The sequence below is a fragment of the Phytophthora sojae genome, assembly GCF_000149755.1.
Source record: "Phytophthora sojae unplaced genomic scaffold PHYSOscaffold_7, whole genome shotgun sequence".
In the NCBI taxonomy this organism is placed as follows: domain Eukaryota; phylum Oomycota; class Peronosporomycetes; order Peronosporales; family Peronosporaceae; genus Phytophthora; species Phytophthora sojae.
In genome coordinates, this window is record NW_009258121.1 from 1,949,897 (window position 1) to 1,967,561 (window position 17,665).

Sequence of the window (17,665 nt, forward strand, 5' to 3'; positions counted from 1 at the left end):
CGTCTTCGTCATAAGTGGTGTCGTTGGAATCGCCGCACCTTTCATCTACACCGTTAAAAACAATTCCAGTATGGCGGAAGCAGTTTTCGATGGCCGACTTATCCTGCAGCTCTTGCCAGATCTCCTTGCTTCACCGCATAGCTTGCAACTGATCGACCGCGTAGGGCTCCTTCTTCAGCTTCTTCACGTCCTTGATCTTTTCGGACACCCAGAGAATCTGCCTTCTCCTGTACGCCCGCTTGAACAGTGCAATGATGCCGGCGTCCATAGGTTGCAAGTAGGTAGTAGTATTCGGGGGTACGAACTCCACGCGAATGTTTGTACACACCAGATCGCCGGTCTTATGAGAAGACGCGTTATCTAGCAGCAGCAAGATATGACGCCCTGCCGCTCGCATGTCCCGATCCAGATTGTGTAGCCATTCTCGGAATATCGGTCCTGTCATTCAGGCCTTCGCATTAGCCCGGTATGAGAAGCCGAGGCTTTCTGCAGAGCGCTTCTCAAAGCAATGAGGCTGCTTGGCGCGACCCAGGAACAACGGCGGTAGTGCGTCCGTGCCGTCAGCGTTCACCGTGAGAGCAAGCGTAATACGGGTCTTCTTCTTCTTGACTCCTCGCGCCCGCTTCGTACAAATAGACCGAGCTGGGGCCATTGCGTAGCAAAGCCCCGTCTCGTCCATATTGTAGATGTCCTTTGCAGGGTAGAGATCCGTGATTTCTTGGAGTCGTTGACGACCTTGAGCTACAGCAGCTGGATCAGCGGATCCAGACTCGCCGGGTCGATTGCGGTAGCGAAGGCGATGCCTATGTTCAAATGCAGTGAGCCAGCCGTCGCAAAATCCCAGGTCCCATGCGTCGCACAGCTCACGCTGAATGTCGATCGCTTTCATCCTTATCCGCTCGCGGGACAGACAGACGTTCTGGGCCTCCACCGCTTGAATCCACGCCCACAGTCGCGCCTCCAGCGCCGCCGAGGTCACCTTCAGGGGCTTGCGGCGGTTGCCATTGCCGTAGTCCTTGCTCATGATCAACGCAGCCTTCTTGAGTATGTCGGACACGGTCGACTGGGCCGGTGCGCGCTTGAGTTTGTAGTGTACTTTTGTCCACGCTGTGAGCGCTGCTTGTGACATCGTGGGGCAGTCGGCTGCCTTCTGTATGAGGCCTCGCTTCTGATGTATTTTCATCCAGGCCCCCATGGCGTTCTTGTACTTGTTTGGCTCAGTGAAAATTCTGGTATGAAGACCTGCTTCGGGCTTGCGGCTGTTGCTCTGTGGCAATGACTGGTGTGCAGTAGTTCGCGCAAAACTCCCACCAGGGTTTAGTAAAAATAAACCTTTCCAAATAGATTGCATCGTTTAATTCGGGATATTAATTTATACCAGTACCGGAAGTGGGCGCGCTTACTGTATAACTACCGTCGACACCGCATGAATTTGGATATCGCGAGGTAAATAAATGCATCAGCTGACAACAATGATGCAAGTTATTTGGACGTGTCAATGCATCAACTCGGGCGTGGCTGAGACAAGCTGACACATCCAAACAACCAGGGAACTCGTGGTGTTGTTAGCGAAGGTCAAAAAGCAAAGTTTGCACAGTAAGGAAACGACTTCATTGACGTTAACACCTAGAGCTATAGACTGCTCTACGTTCGATGGTTGCCCACCGCTCACGACAGCCTCTATAGCTTGCATGATCAATCGCTTTCGGAGGTGGCGGCTAACGGTACTTTGGGTTGTACCAAGCCGCAACGCAGTTTTGCGCTGGGGCTCGGACCCTGTCAGCTCGAGAATGAGGCGGTGGTCCGCCTCAGACAGGCGCGTCTTCTTCTTCCCGTAGCCAGCCGCTCGACGTAGCTTTCGGGCATCTGCATCGGAGATCGCTATCTCCTCTCTAGCTTCTGCACGCACTCTCAACTGGTCTAGTCGCCGAACTTCACTTGCTTTTGCTGCTGCTAGCCGCTCGTAGCGTTCTTGTTCTTTCGCGGCCGATACCTTCGCACACTGGTACGCCAAAGCAAGCTCCTCAATCTGACGTCTGCCTCGCTGACGTGCAAGTGTTCGCGCCCGGTCGGTCTGTTTGGCTTGCCGTCGCTGACGCCGCGAGTCCTCCAAGATAGCGCCACTGGAGCGGAGATTGATACCTTCTAGAGCAGGATCAAGCGCGATACTTGGGTTCAGTCGCGGTAGCTGAGAAGGAAGCTCACGCGGGCGGCCTCTCGTGCTAATGTTTGGTTTAGGAGGGGAGTTATGGGAATCTGCTGCTGGTGGCGGTTTGCGTTGTGAGGTGCGAGAGGGTAACCCTCTCCGAGCCACAAATCGCTTTGGTTATAAACATGCGGTGGGTTCATGCATTTATTTGCGTCGCTGGCGCTTTGGATCATTGTTGTCGGCTGATACATTTATTTACGTCGCGATATGCAAATTCATGCGGTGTCGACGGTACCAGAAAGAGGCTACTAGTGCAGACACAATTGGTAACCGTGCTCGGAATGTGAAAAATGCGAAAAACAGCTCTGCGCATTCCGAGCAATGCTCTGAGCGCGCGAAAGTTGCTGTGTTCCCTCCACATTGTGAAACTCATACATTACCGGCCATTTGCAACCCGGGTTGTATTTCTGGAGCCTTTGATTGGCCAGCTGTACGGTATCAGCCACGATTCTGGCGGGTACGGCGCCCTAACAGCGGGGTGTTGTTCGCTACTTTAGTAGCGCATCCAGTAATAAATACTGCTATGTTTTGCTACCCGAACCCAATACAAAAATCTAGTGAGTGTAGCAAACTGTGACGGGGCACACAACACTTCTTCACAGAGGAAGCAGGAGTATACAAACTCCAAGTGAACAGCCGTTCACGTGTCCCTGGTCTGAAGGGGACGACTTGACTTGAAATGCGGTAGATCTAAGACTGAATGTATTTATAGGTTGGTACAGATTTGGCCTGCATACAAATCCTAAGTTCCCTATAGTTTGTGTCATACAAAATGTATCTGTTGGCTCCGAGGCCACTTGGGTCACTATCCAGGGGAGTGACCGATGTAGCCATCCCTTAATAGTGACAGAGTCACTATTCCATGTAACCCCGTTACATCCTCCCCCACTTAAAATCGATCTTATCGACCAATCAGAGCGAGGTTACGCCTGCGACTCACATTTCACTCGCAAAGTCGAAATCCATCGACAACGGCGCGAGCTCTGACGCCTCGTCTCCCGGGCCTCACAGAGCAACTGGCGCATCGCCGAGCAAGCCGCAGGGTCTCCACGTCGACCGGAAGCATGCCTCCAAAGCGCAGTGCGCGCAGTGCGAAATCACTTTCGAAACCGCGGGCCGTAGGGCCGAAGACCAGGGCGGCCAAGGCCAAGGACGAGTCGTCCACGCTGATGGAGGCCACGAAGGCGGCCGAGGAGGCGGTGCGCTCCCGTAGCAGCACGCCGGAGGGCGGGTGCCGGTCTCGGAGTCGGAGCAAGACTCCCGAGGCCACGCCAAGTGATGAGGGGAGCTCTCGGCCCCAGTCGGAGCAGGCCAAGCCGGCCTTCGACTGGTCGGCCAACATCAAGAACTGCACGCTGGTTGTGGATTCCGGTGAGAGCTCACCCGAGGGCAGCGACAACGCTGCCAAAGACGAAGCACTGGCGGCGAGCAGCACGCCCAGCTCTCCGCCCTTCCCGAAGGCTCCGTCCGAGAAGGAGGCCGAGGACGTCGAGTCCAGCGCCGGTGTCGGCGACAGCAAGCAGGCGGAAGAAGACGACGTCGTCATGGCCGACACGGAGGACATTGCCGAGAAGTCGTCGAGCGACGCGGGCTCCGAGCCCAAGGCGGTGTCGCCACCCAAGCATCTGACGCTGGCACAAGGTCGTGAGCGTGCCCAAGCGTCGAAGGCGGCTGCCGCTGCGAAGACCGAAGAGGCCAGGGCGAAGAAGCGTCCCGTTTCCAGGTCGCCTCGCGGTTCCAGCTCCAAGCTGTTCAGAGACTCGGAGTCTGAGGACGAGGAGGGTGCCGTCCATGAGCCCAAGGAGCTCTCCAACGACCTCGACGAGCAGCAGGAGCAGTACCACGCTGCTCGTTCGGGGGCACACGCCAGGCAGTCGGCTGCCGCGACTGCTGTCGAGTCTTCGTCAAGCGGTAGTGCCACGTATCCGCAGGGCTACTTCCCGCCCGAGCCTGGCACTGGTGCGCCGCACCCGGCTCCTCGTGGCCTTATCGGCGGGTACACCTCGAGGGGTTCCTATGAGCGTGCTCTTGTTGAGAAAGAGCCACTCTTTCTTGGCGACGTTGAAGTCGCCCGGTGTGTGCTACTAGCACCACACAAGCTCACACTGAAGGAGTTCACCACGCTTCGCAAGAAGCCGGAGGGCAAGGGTGGACTCCATCCTGTGTGGGGTTTCCACTGGGTCAAGCGAATGACAACATGACCTGGAGCGAGGTGGAAGACCTCTTCTGGCGCTACGTCCAACGCAAAGGGTATTCCGACCAAGAGTTCAAAGAACTTCGTGAGGATCGCACTCTGTCCGCAATCCTGGACGTGCGCGAGCTCCTCATCGAATTCGCTCAACTCGTGAGCAAGCGCAAGCTCCACTCGAAAACGGACGAGCTGAAGCAAGAGGCGAGAGCCAAAGCTCGTGAAGAGCGTGGGCGTGGTGCGACTACGTCTGCTACCGTGCCCCGGGTACCGGCCAAGAAGCCAAGGACTACTTACGAAGCTGCCGCTGCTTCTCGTCCCATATCTCAACAGCCTTCGGGCAGTCTGCCTGGAGCTGCTCAACGGGCTCCCACGAGTTATCCGACTCAGGGTAACCACTCCACTTTACGAGCAGCTGGCGCTTGCCATGGAGCCGCCGCTCCCGGACGACTCGTTCCACGTGGTAGTGGATTTGCCCATTACGATCAAGGAGGGCCGGCGGTGGCCTAGCACGGCCATGGCTACGAGCCTGAGGCGACGCAGCCGTATGCTGGGGCCCCGAGTCAGGTGGTGGCCCTGCAGCAAGAGGAGATTCGTCTTCTCCGGGACCGTGTGTACGTCCTCGAGATTGCGCTTGGTGTCGGTCTTGGCGGCGAGGCTGCCGCTCGTGCTGGTCAGCCTGGTGCCGTGGAGCGGCTTCGTGAGGATGTTGCCTCGCTCTATCAAGAAACTCGCAGTCTTCATGGCCGTGTGGATCGTCGAGCCGACCTGTCGTCTTACGACTCGCTGCGAAACCAGCTCGCTGGCCTTCGGGCCGAGCTTCATGGCCACGCGCCGTATCCGGAGCAGCAGCAGCCCCACTCGTATCAGGCCCAGTTTGGCCAGGGCTCGTACAGGGCCCCTGCGTATGCTGCTCCGATGTACGCCGCGCCGTCTTACGACCAGCGCGCGTATCAGGCGCCTTACCGCGACCCGACGCCGCGCTTCGAGGAGCTGCGCTCTTCTCCACCGGGCCACCCACCGCTTCCTGCGGGGCAGCCAGAGCCAGAGGGTCATGGTACCTCTTAAGACGACCCAAAGCGGTTTGCGTGTTGGAGTCGGCCTTGACCTTCCAGCGACGGTTGTCGAGACCACGAGAAGCTCGCTGTCAGTCTTGGGCAAGTCTGAATGTGGCTACATCCGGCAGGTATAACACTTATCGAGTAAGAACGAGAAGCATCTTTAGTTTTGTATGATTACTTATTTGCGTGAAGCAGGAAATTCCGGACGATTCCAGAAATAAGTAGGAATGGAATAAACCTAACCGTAATGAGCGACGATTGGATGAAAATAGGTAATTAAGCATCAAATGATAAGAAAAAAATCACTGATTGGCTACAGCGAGGTGGCAAGCTTTGCATAGGGGTCGGGTGTCCGGCCAAATACTACTTATCCTACAATAATTTATTGATAAGGGTAGCCTTGAAATCATTTTTTCTCGTAACCTGAGCGCCCGAGTCTGCTCAGTGTTGCGTGCGAGAAGCTGGAGGAGTAGGGGGTGGTCAAGAAGGTCGCCGAGATCGCCGAAATCAACGCTGCCACGTTTCGTCTCTACAAATAACATTGGGGTTGCAAATGGCCGGTAATGTATAAATACCAGCAGGGCGTGCAACCGGGTTTGCTACCGGGCGCTGATTGGCTAATTATAATGCCGCACGCTAGAAGGCAAGTTGAAGGCAAGTCAGGAGCACTAAGTAAATCTATGAACGGAGGCTAGGATGACCACCTCGCTTACGATCGGCGCGGAGGGCAGCCAAAATGCTCGAAACCGAAAGCTGTCTACCATACACAACGTACACTTTGTCGATCGCAGCATCGCTAGTCGAACGAGGTTCGCCACAACGTCCCAAAAGGCTTTTCTTCGAGAGTATGCGAACTTGTTCGCACCCCGCTCGATCGGCGTGAAGTTCTTTGCTGGCTTCAATCCACAGCAGCCGAACTGAAACTCGTGCCACAGCTCGAATAGATCCTTCGGTCGCTTTGATAGACGCGCAGTAGACACTTGTAGACGCGAAGGTGGGCTCGCTGCATTCGCCAGCGGCTCTGAAACAACTGTGACTGGGGTGTTTTCTCGTCTAATGACAGGCTGCATTGCGACGCGCCTCAATATCGCTTGAACCTTTTGCATCTCCCGCTGGGTTTCATGCCGTAATCGCTGCACTTCACTCATCACCTCCGCCATATATCGTCGTCCAGCAGCAAGCTGCGAGTGAAGAGCGGCAAACTCGCGGCGGGTACCCTCTCCTCCCGATCTTCTGCTAACCGGGTGAGGCCCTTGATGGCCCGAAACTACTGCGCTTTCGGGCTGGTCGTTGCTGTCACTGCTGTCAATAGTGATGAGACTCAGCTGGGAGCCATCGCCCAGGACGTAAAACTCCTCTCGTTCCACGGGATTCAGATCAGTGCTCCCGCCCGCATTCGTATAGGCTTGAACAATTTTCCGCTTGAGTTTGTCAGGAAGCAAAATATACTTGTAGTTGTCAGCAGGCTCCAGTGCCGCCCACAGTAACGGCAGCGCTAAAGTTTGTGCCACAGCCTCGCCCATAATCTGCTTGATCATCGGGGCAATCTCGTCCACTAGCAGCGCCAATGACACACAACCGATGTCATCTTTCAGTCTGTAGAAGCACGGACCTGCGGGTCCTGTTAGCGCTGCCGCTGTGCATGCGTCTGGGTATGGCTGTGTTATTGATATATGCATCGACCACACCCTTTCGCGTACGCCAGCACCCACGGCGATTCACAAAATCTTATGACATTCCGCATCGAGTAGCATACGTGGCCGCCCCCTTCCGAAGACTGTGTGTTCCGAGCTTGCCTGTCTTCATCTTCTTGAAGGCCGTGTCCTTCACGATATCCCCCAAAAAGCGACGCACGGTGCGATCACCGTCTTTCGGGTTGCCGTAAATGAACTCCGAGCTGGACACATTGGGGGTGGCCTCGATGTTGACCGCAATGTTGAGTAACACGCACATTTTGGGGTCCATACTTCCGAGTACTATTTGTTCAGGGGCGTCTCGCTCTTCATGAATGATTTTCGACCAGCGCATCTGGAACAGCAGCGTCGAAGGATATTGGCTGTTCGGCGAGATGTTGGCGAACTGCAACTTCATCATGTCATCTATGCGAGCCACGATATGCCACTGCAATGTCAGAACGCTGCTCACCATGATTGCCGTCTCAACCCGCCCCCACTTCGTACGCACGAGCAATAACAAGTTCATGAACTCGTCAAACTCGACGGAACGGCGAGCTTTGGACTCGGCTCCTTCTCGGCGAACCTCAAACTTCTTCACTCTCTTGATGAGCTTGTTGACAGCGTCGGAGCGAGTAGGATTGTCACGCTGTGTAACAGGATCCCACGTCGAATTTACGCGAGGCATGACGGTTGAGATGGCCTTCTTGGAGAACTCTAGCGTGCTTGAACGGCGATGGACAGGTCTCATGTCGTCGCTTGGTTCTGGACTCCCGTACGTCAGCTCGTTCATCCAGCGGCAAACGTGGTCTGGTGTGATGTCGAGGAGCTCCTCCATGGAGAAGGTGTGATCGCTGCTGTAGTTGACGCCGTTCTTGTACGTCATGAACTTCACGAGCTTCGGCTTATAGCGTGCTGTCATGGTGAAGACTCTTGTCGAACTACTTCGGGTTGCAACCTTTCGCTTTAGTTATACTTCATAGCCATTCCTAATGTCTATTAGCCCATGTATTATACATTGTACTTAGGCTTTGTATTACGGCTTTTCGCTGCGTCTGTTTGCTACCCTCACTGGATTTTTGTATCGGGTTCGGGTAGCAAAACATAGCAGTATTTACTACTGGATGCGCTACTAAAGTAGTGAACAACACCCCGCTGTTAGGGCGCCGTACCAGCCAGAATCGTGGATGATACCGTACAGCTGACCAATCATAGGCTGGAGATCTCCAGAAATACAACCCGGATTGCAAATGGCCGGTAATGTATGAGTTTCACAATATGGAGGGAACACAGCAACTTTCGCGCGCTCAGAGCATTGTTCGGAATGCGCAGAGCTGTTTTTCACATTTTCGCATTCCGAGCACGGTTACCAATTGTGTCTGCACTAGTAGCCTCTTTCTGGTACCTAAATATGCATCTTCTCGGAGAAATCCAGTTATAGGTACATTCTTAGGGGCCGCGCCTGTTGAAAAGCTCGTTCCGATTGGTTTTGCTATATTTGCCCACTCTGCATTTCGCAAGTTCTAGCCATAGCGACCAACGAACAAGACAAGTATCAGCGTAGCAAGCACCACTTGCAAAGGAGTTCATTCGCAGGTTAGGAGGGCAAGTCGTAGACTTGTTGAGGCGCCCCCTGGGTGTGGTCGAGGTGGGTAGCGCGCGAGAACCGTCGCTTGAGCGCGCAAATCTGCGAATAACTGCCCGAATAGTAACTACTCCACTAACCCTATCCTATCACTACAATTCTCTATCCTATTCGGTCAATCGTAATTTGGTCACTCCTGGTCCATCGTTGTCCCAGGTCGGCGTCAGGAAATGTCACGCGAACACAATAATGCCACTCGAATACAGCGAACTCAAGCGGAGTCTTGCCACCAAGCAGCCGGGCAGCATCGTGAACAGTAACGGGAGAGAATACATCGATAGTGAAATCAGGCGCAGCCGAAGATTCGTTGGCTTGGGGGTCCGTCTCGACGAGATCTGTTGACTTGGGGTCTTTCTCGACGTGGTAGTGCATGAACCATCGTTCTTGAAAGCTTCCAGTTGAGACGCAGCTCAGGGAGAGGAGGGTAGCGAGAGGCGAAATCCTGACGTCATGGCTCGGGCATCCGCAGGCGTGAAAGCCGTTTTAGCAGCACTTCCACTTGCAAAGACCATGGCCGTGTCGCTGGCGCTGGTCCTGTTAAAAATTGCAAATACCAGTTAGTTGGCACAATGTGAACCCCAATGACGTACGTGTATGTGCGGTGGGGCCAACGTGGTCGTCGATGCCGTGGTGTTGGCAGTATGGGCTATCTTGTTGTCGGCCGGATACCATGAGGACAGGGCTCGTGCTGCTGTCATGTCCGCTGGCGACGGATCGTGTTCGATGGTCGTGGATGACCATGCTCGCAGGCCCTGGATGACAGGAAGTCTCGTGGGCGTTCAGCATTGGAAAGCCTGGGCTCGTGCTGCGGTCTTGCTGCTGCTAAGTGCGATGGTCGGGACTGCGTTTGGTCAGTGACCACGTGGCCGTCGTGGCATCATGTTCGATGGCCAGAGCTCACGCTGCTGTCCTGCTCGAAGGTCACGGCTCGAGGTTCGATAGGTGTAGATGGACATGCTCGATGGTAGGAGGTCGTGCTGGTATGGGCATGTTCGCCGGTTGTGCATGGGCAGGTAGACTCGCCATCGTGGAGGACTGTGGCCATGCTGCTGTCATGCAGCTGTCGTACTGCTGGGTGACTCAGTGGTCGTGACTGAATATGATCGGTGATCGCTGGGACGTAGTAACTACTCCACTAACCCTATCCTATCACTACAATTCTCTATCCTATTCGGTCAATCGTAATTTGGTCACTCCTGGTCCATCGTTGTCCCAGGTCGGCGTCAGGAAATGTCACGCGAACACAATAATGCCACTCGAATACAGCGAACTCAAGCGGAGTCTTGCCACCAAGCAGCCGGGCAGCATCGTGAACAGTAACGGGAGAGAATACATCGATAGTGAAATCAGGCGCAGCCGAAGATTCGTTGGCTTGGGGGTCCGTCTCGACGAGATCTGTTGACTTGGGGTCTTTCTCGACGTGGTAGTGCATGAACCATCGTTCTTGAAAGCTTCCAGTTGAGACGCAGCTCAGGGAGAGGAGGGTAGCGAGAGGCGAAATCCTGACGTCATGGCTCGGGCATCCGCAGGCGTGAAAGCCGTTTTAGCAGCACTTCCACTTGCAAAGACCATGGCCGTGTCGCTGGCGCTGGTCCTGTTAAAAATTGCAAATACCAGTTAGTTGGCACAATGTGAACCCCAATGACGTACGTGTATGTGCGGTGGGGCCAACGTGGTCGTCGATGCCGTGGTGTTGGCAGTATGGGCTATCTTGTTGTCGGCCGGATACCATGAGGACAGGGCTCGTGCTGCTGTCATGTCCGCTGGCGACGGATCGTGTTCGATGGTCGTGGATGACCATGCTCGCAGGCCCTGGATGACAGGAAGTCTCGTGGGCGTTCAGCATTGGAAAGCCTGGGCTCGTGCTGCGGTCTTGCTGCTGCTAAGTGCGATGGTCGGGACTGCGTTTGGTCAGTGACCACGTGGCCGTCGTGGCATCATGTTCGATGGCCAGAGCTCACGCTGCTGTCCTGCTCGAAGGTCACGGCTCGAGGTTCGATAGGTGTAGATGGACATGCTCGATGGTAGGAGGTCGTGCTGGTATGGGCATGTTCGCCGGTTGTGCATGGACAGGTAGACTCGCCATCGTGGAGGACTGTGGCCATGCTGCTGTCATGCAGCTGTCGTACTGCTGGGTGACTCAGTGGTCGTGACTGAATATGATCGGTGATCGCTGGGACGTAGTAACTACTCCACTAACCCTATCCTATCACTACAATTCTCTATCCTATTCGGTCAATCGTAATTTGGTCACTCCTGGTCCATCGTTGTCCCAGGTCGGCGTCAGGAAATGTCACGCGAACACAATAATGCCACTCGAATACAGCGAACTCAAGCGGAGTCTTGCCACCAAGCAGCCGGGCAGCATCGTGAACAGTAACGGGAGAGAATACATCGATAGTGAAATCAGGCGCAGCCGAAGATTCGTTGGCTTGGGGGTCCGTCTCGACGAGATCTGTTGACTTGGGGTCTTTCTCGACGTGGTAGTGCATGAACCATCGTTCTTGAAAGCTTCCAGTTGAGACGCAGCTCAGGGAGAGGAGGGTAGCGAGAGGCGAAATCCTGACGTCATGGCTCGGGCATCCGCAGGCGTGAAAGCCGTTTTAGCAGCACTTCCACTTGCAAAGACCATGGCCGTGTCGCTGGCACTGGTCCTGTTAAAAATTGCAAATACCAGTTAGTTGGCACAATGTGAACCCCAATGACGTACGTGTATGTGCGGTGGGGCCAACGTGGTCGTCGATGCCGTGGTGTTGGCAGTATGGGCTATCTTGTTGTCGGCCGGATACCATGAGGACAGGGCTCGTGCTGCTGTCATGTCCGCTGGCGACGGATCGTGTTCGATGGTCGTGGATGACCATGCTCGCAGGCCCTGGATGACAGGAAGTCTCGTGGGCGTTCAGCATTGGAAAGCCTGGGCTCGTGCTGCGGTCTTGCTGCTGCTAAGTGCGATGGTCGGGACTGGGTTTGGTCAGTGACCACGTGGCCGTCGTGGCATCATGTTCGATGGCCAGAGCTCACGCTGCTGTCCTGCTCGAAGGTCACGGCTCGAGGTTCGATAGGTGTAGATGGACATGCTCGATGGTAGGAGGTCGTGCTGGTATGGGCATGTTCGCCGGTTGTGCATGGACAGGTAGACTCGCCATCGTGGAGGACTGTGGCCATGCTGCTGTCATGCAGCTGTCGTACTGCTGGGTGACTCAGTGGTCGTGACTGAATATGATCGGCGATCGCTGGGACGTAGTAACTACTCCACTAACCCTATCCTATCACTACAATTCTCTATCCTATTCGGTCAATCGTAATTTGGTCACTCCTGGTCCATCGTTGTCCCAGGTCGGCGTCAGGAAATGTCACGCGAACACAATAATGCCACTCGAATACAGCGAACTCAAGCGGAGTCTTGCCACCAAGCAGCCGGGCAGCATCGTGAACAGTAACGGGAGAGAATACATCGATAGTGAAATCAGGCGCAGCCGAAGATTCGTTGGCTTGGGGGTCCGTCTCGACGAGATCTGTTGACTTGGGGTCTTTCTCGACGTGGTAGTGCATGAACCATCGTTCTTGAAAGCTTCCAGTTGAGACGCAGCTCAGGGAGAGGAGGGTAGCGAGAGGCGAAATCCTGACGTCATGGCTCGGGCATCCGCAGGCGTGAAAGCCGTTTTAGCAGCACTTCCACTTGCAAAGACCATGGCCGTGTCGCTGGCGCTGGTCCTGTTAAAAATTGCAAATACCAGTTAGTTGGCACAATGTGAACCCCAATGACGTACGTGTATGTGCGGTGGGGCCAACGTGGTCGTCGATGCCGTGGTGTTGGCAGTATGGGCTATCTTGTTGTCGGCCGGATACCATGAGGACAGGGCTCGTGCTGCTGTCATGTCCGCTGGCGACGGATCGTGTTCGATGGTCGTGGATGACCATGCTCGCAGGCCCTGGATGACAGGAAGTCTTGTGGGCGTTCAGCATTGGAAAGCCTGGGCTCGTGCTGCGGTCTTGCTGCTGCTAAGTGCGATGGTCGGGACTGGGTTTGGTCAGTGACCACGTGGCCGTCGTGGCATCATGTTCGATGGCCAGAGCTCACGCTGCTGTCCTGCTCGAAGGTCACGGCTCGAGGTTCGATAGGTGTAGATGGACATGCTCGATGGTAGGAGGTCGTGCTGGTATGGGCATGTTCACCGGTTGTGCATGGGCAGGTAGACTCGCCATCGTGGAGGACTGTGGCCATGCTGCTGTCATGCAGCTGTCGTACTGCTGGGTGACTCAGTGGTCGTGACTGAATATGATCGGTGATCGCTGGGACGTAGTAACTACTCCACTAACCCTATCCTATCGCTACAATTCTCTATCCTGTTCGGTCAATCGTAATTTGGTCACTCCTGGTCCATCGTTGTCCCAGGTCGACGTGCCGAAGCAGAGACCTGCCGTTTGAAAACCCCGATATCCATCTAGGATATCATTACATTTCCACTCGCAAGATATCTGTAAGTAGCCACGCCGAGAAAGTGAAGCTCCTCAGCTCATATCCATTTTCCGGTAAGGAGCTTGCCACATTGTCATCTTCCAAAACGATCTTCATGGGGGCAAAGGAGTTCATTCGCAGGTTAGGAGCAAATTGCCTGGCAAATCGTAGCCTTGTTGAGGCGCCCCAAGAGTAGGAAGTAGGTGGCGACTTCCTGCGAATGAACCGGTCTGGCAACATCGCGATGCATGATAGCGTGTGCGCGCTGGGGCCCCCAAGGTTGCGTAACACGCACATTTTGGGGTCCATACTTCCGAGTACTATTTGTTCAGGGGCGTCTTGCTCTTCATGAATGTTTTTCGACCAGTGCATCTGGAACAGCAGCGTCGAAGGATATTGGCTGTTTGGCGAGATGTTGGCGAACTGCAACTTCATCATGTCATCTATGCGCGCCACGATATGCCACTGCAATGTCAGAACGCTGCTCACCATGATTGCCGTCTCAACCCGCCCTCACTTCGTACGCACGAGCAATAACAAGTTCGTGAACTCGTCAAACTCGACGGAACGGCGAGCTTTGGACTCGGCTCCTTCTCGGCGAACCTCAAACTTCTTCACTCTCTTGATGAGCTTGTTGACAGCGTCGGAGCGAGTAGGATTGTCACGCTGTGTAACAGGATCCCACGTCGAATTTACGCGAGGCATGACGGTTGAGATGGCCTTCTTGGAGAACTCTAGCGTGCTTGAACGGCGATGGACAGGTCTCATGTCGTCGCTTGGTTCTGGACTCCCGTACGTCAGCTCGTTCATCCAGCGGCAAACGTGGTCTGGTGTGATGTCGAGGAGCTCCTCCATGGAGAAGGTGTGATCGCTGCTGTAGTTGACGCCGTTCTTGTACGTCATGAACTTCACGAGCTTCGGCTTATAGCGTGCTGTCATGGTGAAGACTGCTTCGGGTTGCAACCTTTTGCTTTACTTAGGCTTTGTATTACGGCTTTTCGCTGCGTCTGTTTGTGTAACGGGGTTACATGGAATAGTGACCCTGTCACTATTCAGGGATGGCTACATCTGTCACTCCCCTGGATAGTGACCCAAGTGGCCTCAGAGCCAACAGATACATTTTGTATGGCACAAACTATAGGGAACTTAGGATTTGTATGCAGGCCAAATCTGTACCAGCCTATAAATACATTCAGGCTTAGATCTACCGCTTTTCAAGTCAAGTCGTACCCTTCAGACCAGGGACACGTGAACGGCTGTTCACTTGGAGTTTGTATACTCCTGCTTCCTCTGTTAAGAAGTGCTGTGCCCCGTCACACTTGGTAGCACTTGTAGTCAATCTTACGCCTACGCGGGTAGATTGGACTACCTGAATCCTCTGTGGTCTCATCGAGTGAGCCAAGATGGATCGTACGGAGTTTCCCCATCTGAACGACTCGCAGTACGAGTCCGTTCGTAAGATGGCAGGCATCTTTGGGACAGATGCCCTGCGTAGCTTAGCGGCGGCGACGCCGGCTGAGCAGGTTGAGCGTATCAACGCGTTCGACACCTACGAGCGAGGGCTCATCGCCCACGTTCAAGGGCTGCAGGCCACTGCGGCCGCGTCGAAGCCGGTGCAACCGAAGCTCCTGCGGCTGAAGGTTCACCCCTTCGAAGGGAAGGAAGGAGAAAACCTTCACTTCTGGGTTCGAGAGGTTGAGCTCGCGATGGACGCGGCTCTCGTCTCGGACGAGCGACTCCGTGTCGCCTTTGCGCTCTCCAACTTTAGTGGTCGCCCTAAGAGTTGGGCGTATACGCGCGAAGCGACGACGCCTGGATGCTCCGCATCATGGTCCCAGCTGTGCGAGCAGCTGCGAGCCGCGTTTCTTCCGGCGAATTACGCGTACCGCCAGCGTTCGCGCTTCCTCGCCTGCAAACAAGGAAGGCGCGAGCTGCATGAGTACATCCAGGAGATGCGAGTTCTCACTGCCTCTTTGGTGGGGAACCCCCTGCCTGAACACATCAAGGTGACCGTGTTCATGGACGGTCTGCGTGTTGGTCCTGCCCGCACGCAACTGTTCCGTGTGCAAGCAAACACTATGGAGGAGGCGATTCGGATCGCCCTCCAGGAGGAGTACAGCCACAAGCAGGCTCGTACCCCCGCCACGGTATGGCAGAGCAACCCTGCCTCTGGTGGTGCGCCTAATGGTAACTCCGGCAATGGAGCGATCAACGGGCCGGTTCCCATGGATCTGGGCATGGCCGAGCAGAGCTACATTCGCTGCTACGGCTGTGGCAAGCTTGGGCACATGAAACGTGCTTGTCCCGCGGGAGGACTGAAGAAGAAGTTCTCTTCGAAGCCCTTTGGCTCTAGGGGTCGCTGGCAGAAGCCGCGCCCCAGGAACCAGGGGAATGCCGGACACCAGTAGGGGCGGGGCGCCCTACTGGGGAAACACTAAGTCTTCATGAGGGGCGTGCGGGTGGCGCACGCCATGGGGACTTAGCCCCTGAGAGTCTCTGTACTCTCGAAGCGGAGAAGGGCAGCGGTGGGCTGCTTGTGGTGCACGCGAGTGTACCGGGATACGATCATCCCTTGAGAATCTTGATCGACTCTGGGGCGTCCAAGAACTTTGCGCGCCGCCAGACTGTCGCACGCAATCGCGACAAGTACGCCGATGCGCTACGAGGCAGCAAAGGCAACGGACTGGTCTCGGTAAGACTACGGTGGTAGAAGTACCTCGGGTCCACATGGACCTCACTGTCAAGTTCGAGGACTTCGACAGCACGGAGCCGTTCTTGGTCCTAGACATGGACAAGTACGACTTGATCCTTGGCATGCCGTGGCTGGAGAAACACGAGCCTTGGATCGACTGGCGCGGCAAGGCCATCGGGGCCAGCCGTTCCCCACGCTCTGACAGAGCTTTGGTGAGTCATGTTCCCACCTCTGGCAGCAGCTGGGGCGCCCGCGAGGGCCGCCAGGGCGCAGCAGCGTCTAATGAGTTCTTAGGGTCCGTCGAGACTGACGACGACCCCGACCGGGCCGGACAAGGCCTGAGAGTGGAGGTGCCGGACAGCACCTACCAGGTGGGTAACGTAGGTCCACACGCGGGTAACAAAGTACCGCAGGCAGCAAGGGCTGCTGGAGAAGGCGCCGCTGGCGTTGGCGTGGGTAACCAAGTTCCACGCGAGGTCACTCAGACCGTAACTGATGAGGAAGGCACTGCAGTCGCTTCCGATGTGGGTAACATAGTTCCACAGGAGGTCACTCAGACCATAACTGATGCGGGAGTCGCTGGAAGCGCTCCTGGTGTGGGTAACCAAGTTCCACACGGCGAGGTGGGTAACATAGTTCCACCCAGCAAGACGGGTAACCAAGTTCCGCTCAAGAACAAGGCGGGTAACCAAGTCCCGCTCAAGGACAAGGCGGGTAACGTAGTTCCGCACGAGATCGAGAAGATCGGTGGTGCCGTCAAGGCGGCGCCACGAGACGAAGACACCCGAGGGTCACGTCGTAAGCCGGGCCTTCGTGTGGCCGACGACGCCAGTCGCCAGCGACTCCGAGCCTCCAGACAAGACAGGAGCTGTCGAGCTTACAGCTCTGTCCGAGGTTTCAGAGTTGCTGAACCTTGAGGAGCTCGCCATGGAGGACTTTTTGGCCGAGCTAAAGGCCGGGGATATCGCAGAGTTGGTTCTCCTCCGACCGGAGTCCACGTCGGCCGAGTTGAACTCGTCCTCGGGCATGGACCAGGAAGTCCTGGAGGAGTTCCAGAGACAGCGCGCGTCGCGCATGGGCTCTGAGATTCTTAAGAACCCCCGGGACCCGGTGTACCCCTTGGTGAAGGAGTTCGAGAACGTGGTGTCCATGGATCCACCGTCCAATCTCCCTCCGGACAGGGGAATCAGGCACGAGATCGATCTCGTGCCGGGCACGAAGTACTGTGTCACGAGGCAATGGCCTCTTCCCCGGGAGCAGTGTGAAGTCATTGATGCCTTCTTTGCCGCCAAGGCGAAGGCAGGCATGGTGCGGGAGTCGAAGTCCCCGCACTCGACGCCTACTTTCTGTGTTCGCAAACCGAACGGAAAGTGGCGTCTGGTTCATGCTTATAACAAGCTGAACAGCGCGACAGTGCCTGCGGAGACACCGATCCCGCGCAAGGACGTGTTGCTCAACAACATGGCCGGCTGCACGCTGTATAGCGCGCTGGACCTGGTGGACGGATACTACCAGATCCTGATGCGCGAGAGCGACATCCCACTCACGGCTGTGAGCACGCCGAGCGGTATGCTCTGGGAGTGGCTGGTCATGCCTCAGGGGCTTTCTAACGCCCCGGCAACGTTCAATCGCTTGATCACACAACTGTTCTGACCTTTGCGTGTGTTCGCACAGACGTACTTTGACGACATCTTCGTCCACAGCCGTGCCGAGGCAGGCCAGACGGCCATGGAGGTGC

At 55.6% G+C, this 17,665-nt stretch overlaps 3 protein-coding genes across 3 annotated transcripts; all 3 read right to left on the bottom strand.

The window, feature by feature from the left end:
• Nucleotides 1-130: 130 nt before the first annotated feature.
• On the bottom strand, nucleotides 131-1,129 carry PHYSODRAFT_336537 (hypothetical protein; the record flags this gene model as incomplete). The annotated part of the gene is made up of 2 exons (XM_009534110.1): nucleotides 131-438; nucleotides 529-1,129. 2 exons carry the CDS (start codon nucleotides 1,127-1,129, stop codon nucleotides 131-133), a joined length of 909 nt encoding a protein of 302 aa, XP_009532405.1.
• Nucleotides 1,130-6,136: 5,007 nt separating this feature from the next.
• On the bottom strand, nucleotides 6,137-8,053 carry PHYSODRAFT_317345 (hypothetical protein; the record flags this gene model as incomplete). The annotated part of the gene is made up of 3 exons (XM_009534111.1): nucleotides 6,137-6,215; nucleotides 6,236-7,147; nucleotides 7,194-8,053. The coding sequence occupies 3 exons, from the start codon at nucleotides 8,051-8,053 to the stop codon at nucleotides 6,137-6,139; spliced, it is 1,851 nt and encodes a 616-aa protein (XP_009532406.1).
• Nucleotides 8,054-12,366: 4,313 nt separating this feature from the next.
• Nucleotides 12,367-14,174, bottom strand: PHYSODRAFT_336540 (hypothetical protein; the record flags this gene model as incomplete). Its single annotated transcript, XM_009534112.1, has 3 exons — nucleotides 12,367-12,490; nucleotides 13,531-13,678; nucleotides 13,760-14,174. The coding sequence occupies 3 exons, from the start codon at nucleotides 14,172-14,174 to the stop codon at nucleotides 12,367-12,369; spliced, it is 687 nt and encodes a 228-aa protein (XP_009532407.1).
• Between the last annotated feature and the right edge of the window lie 3,491 nt (nucleotides 14,175-17,665).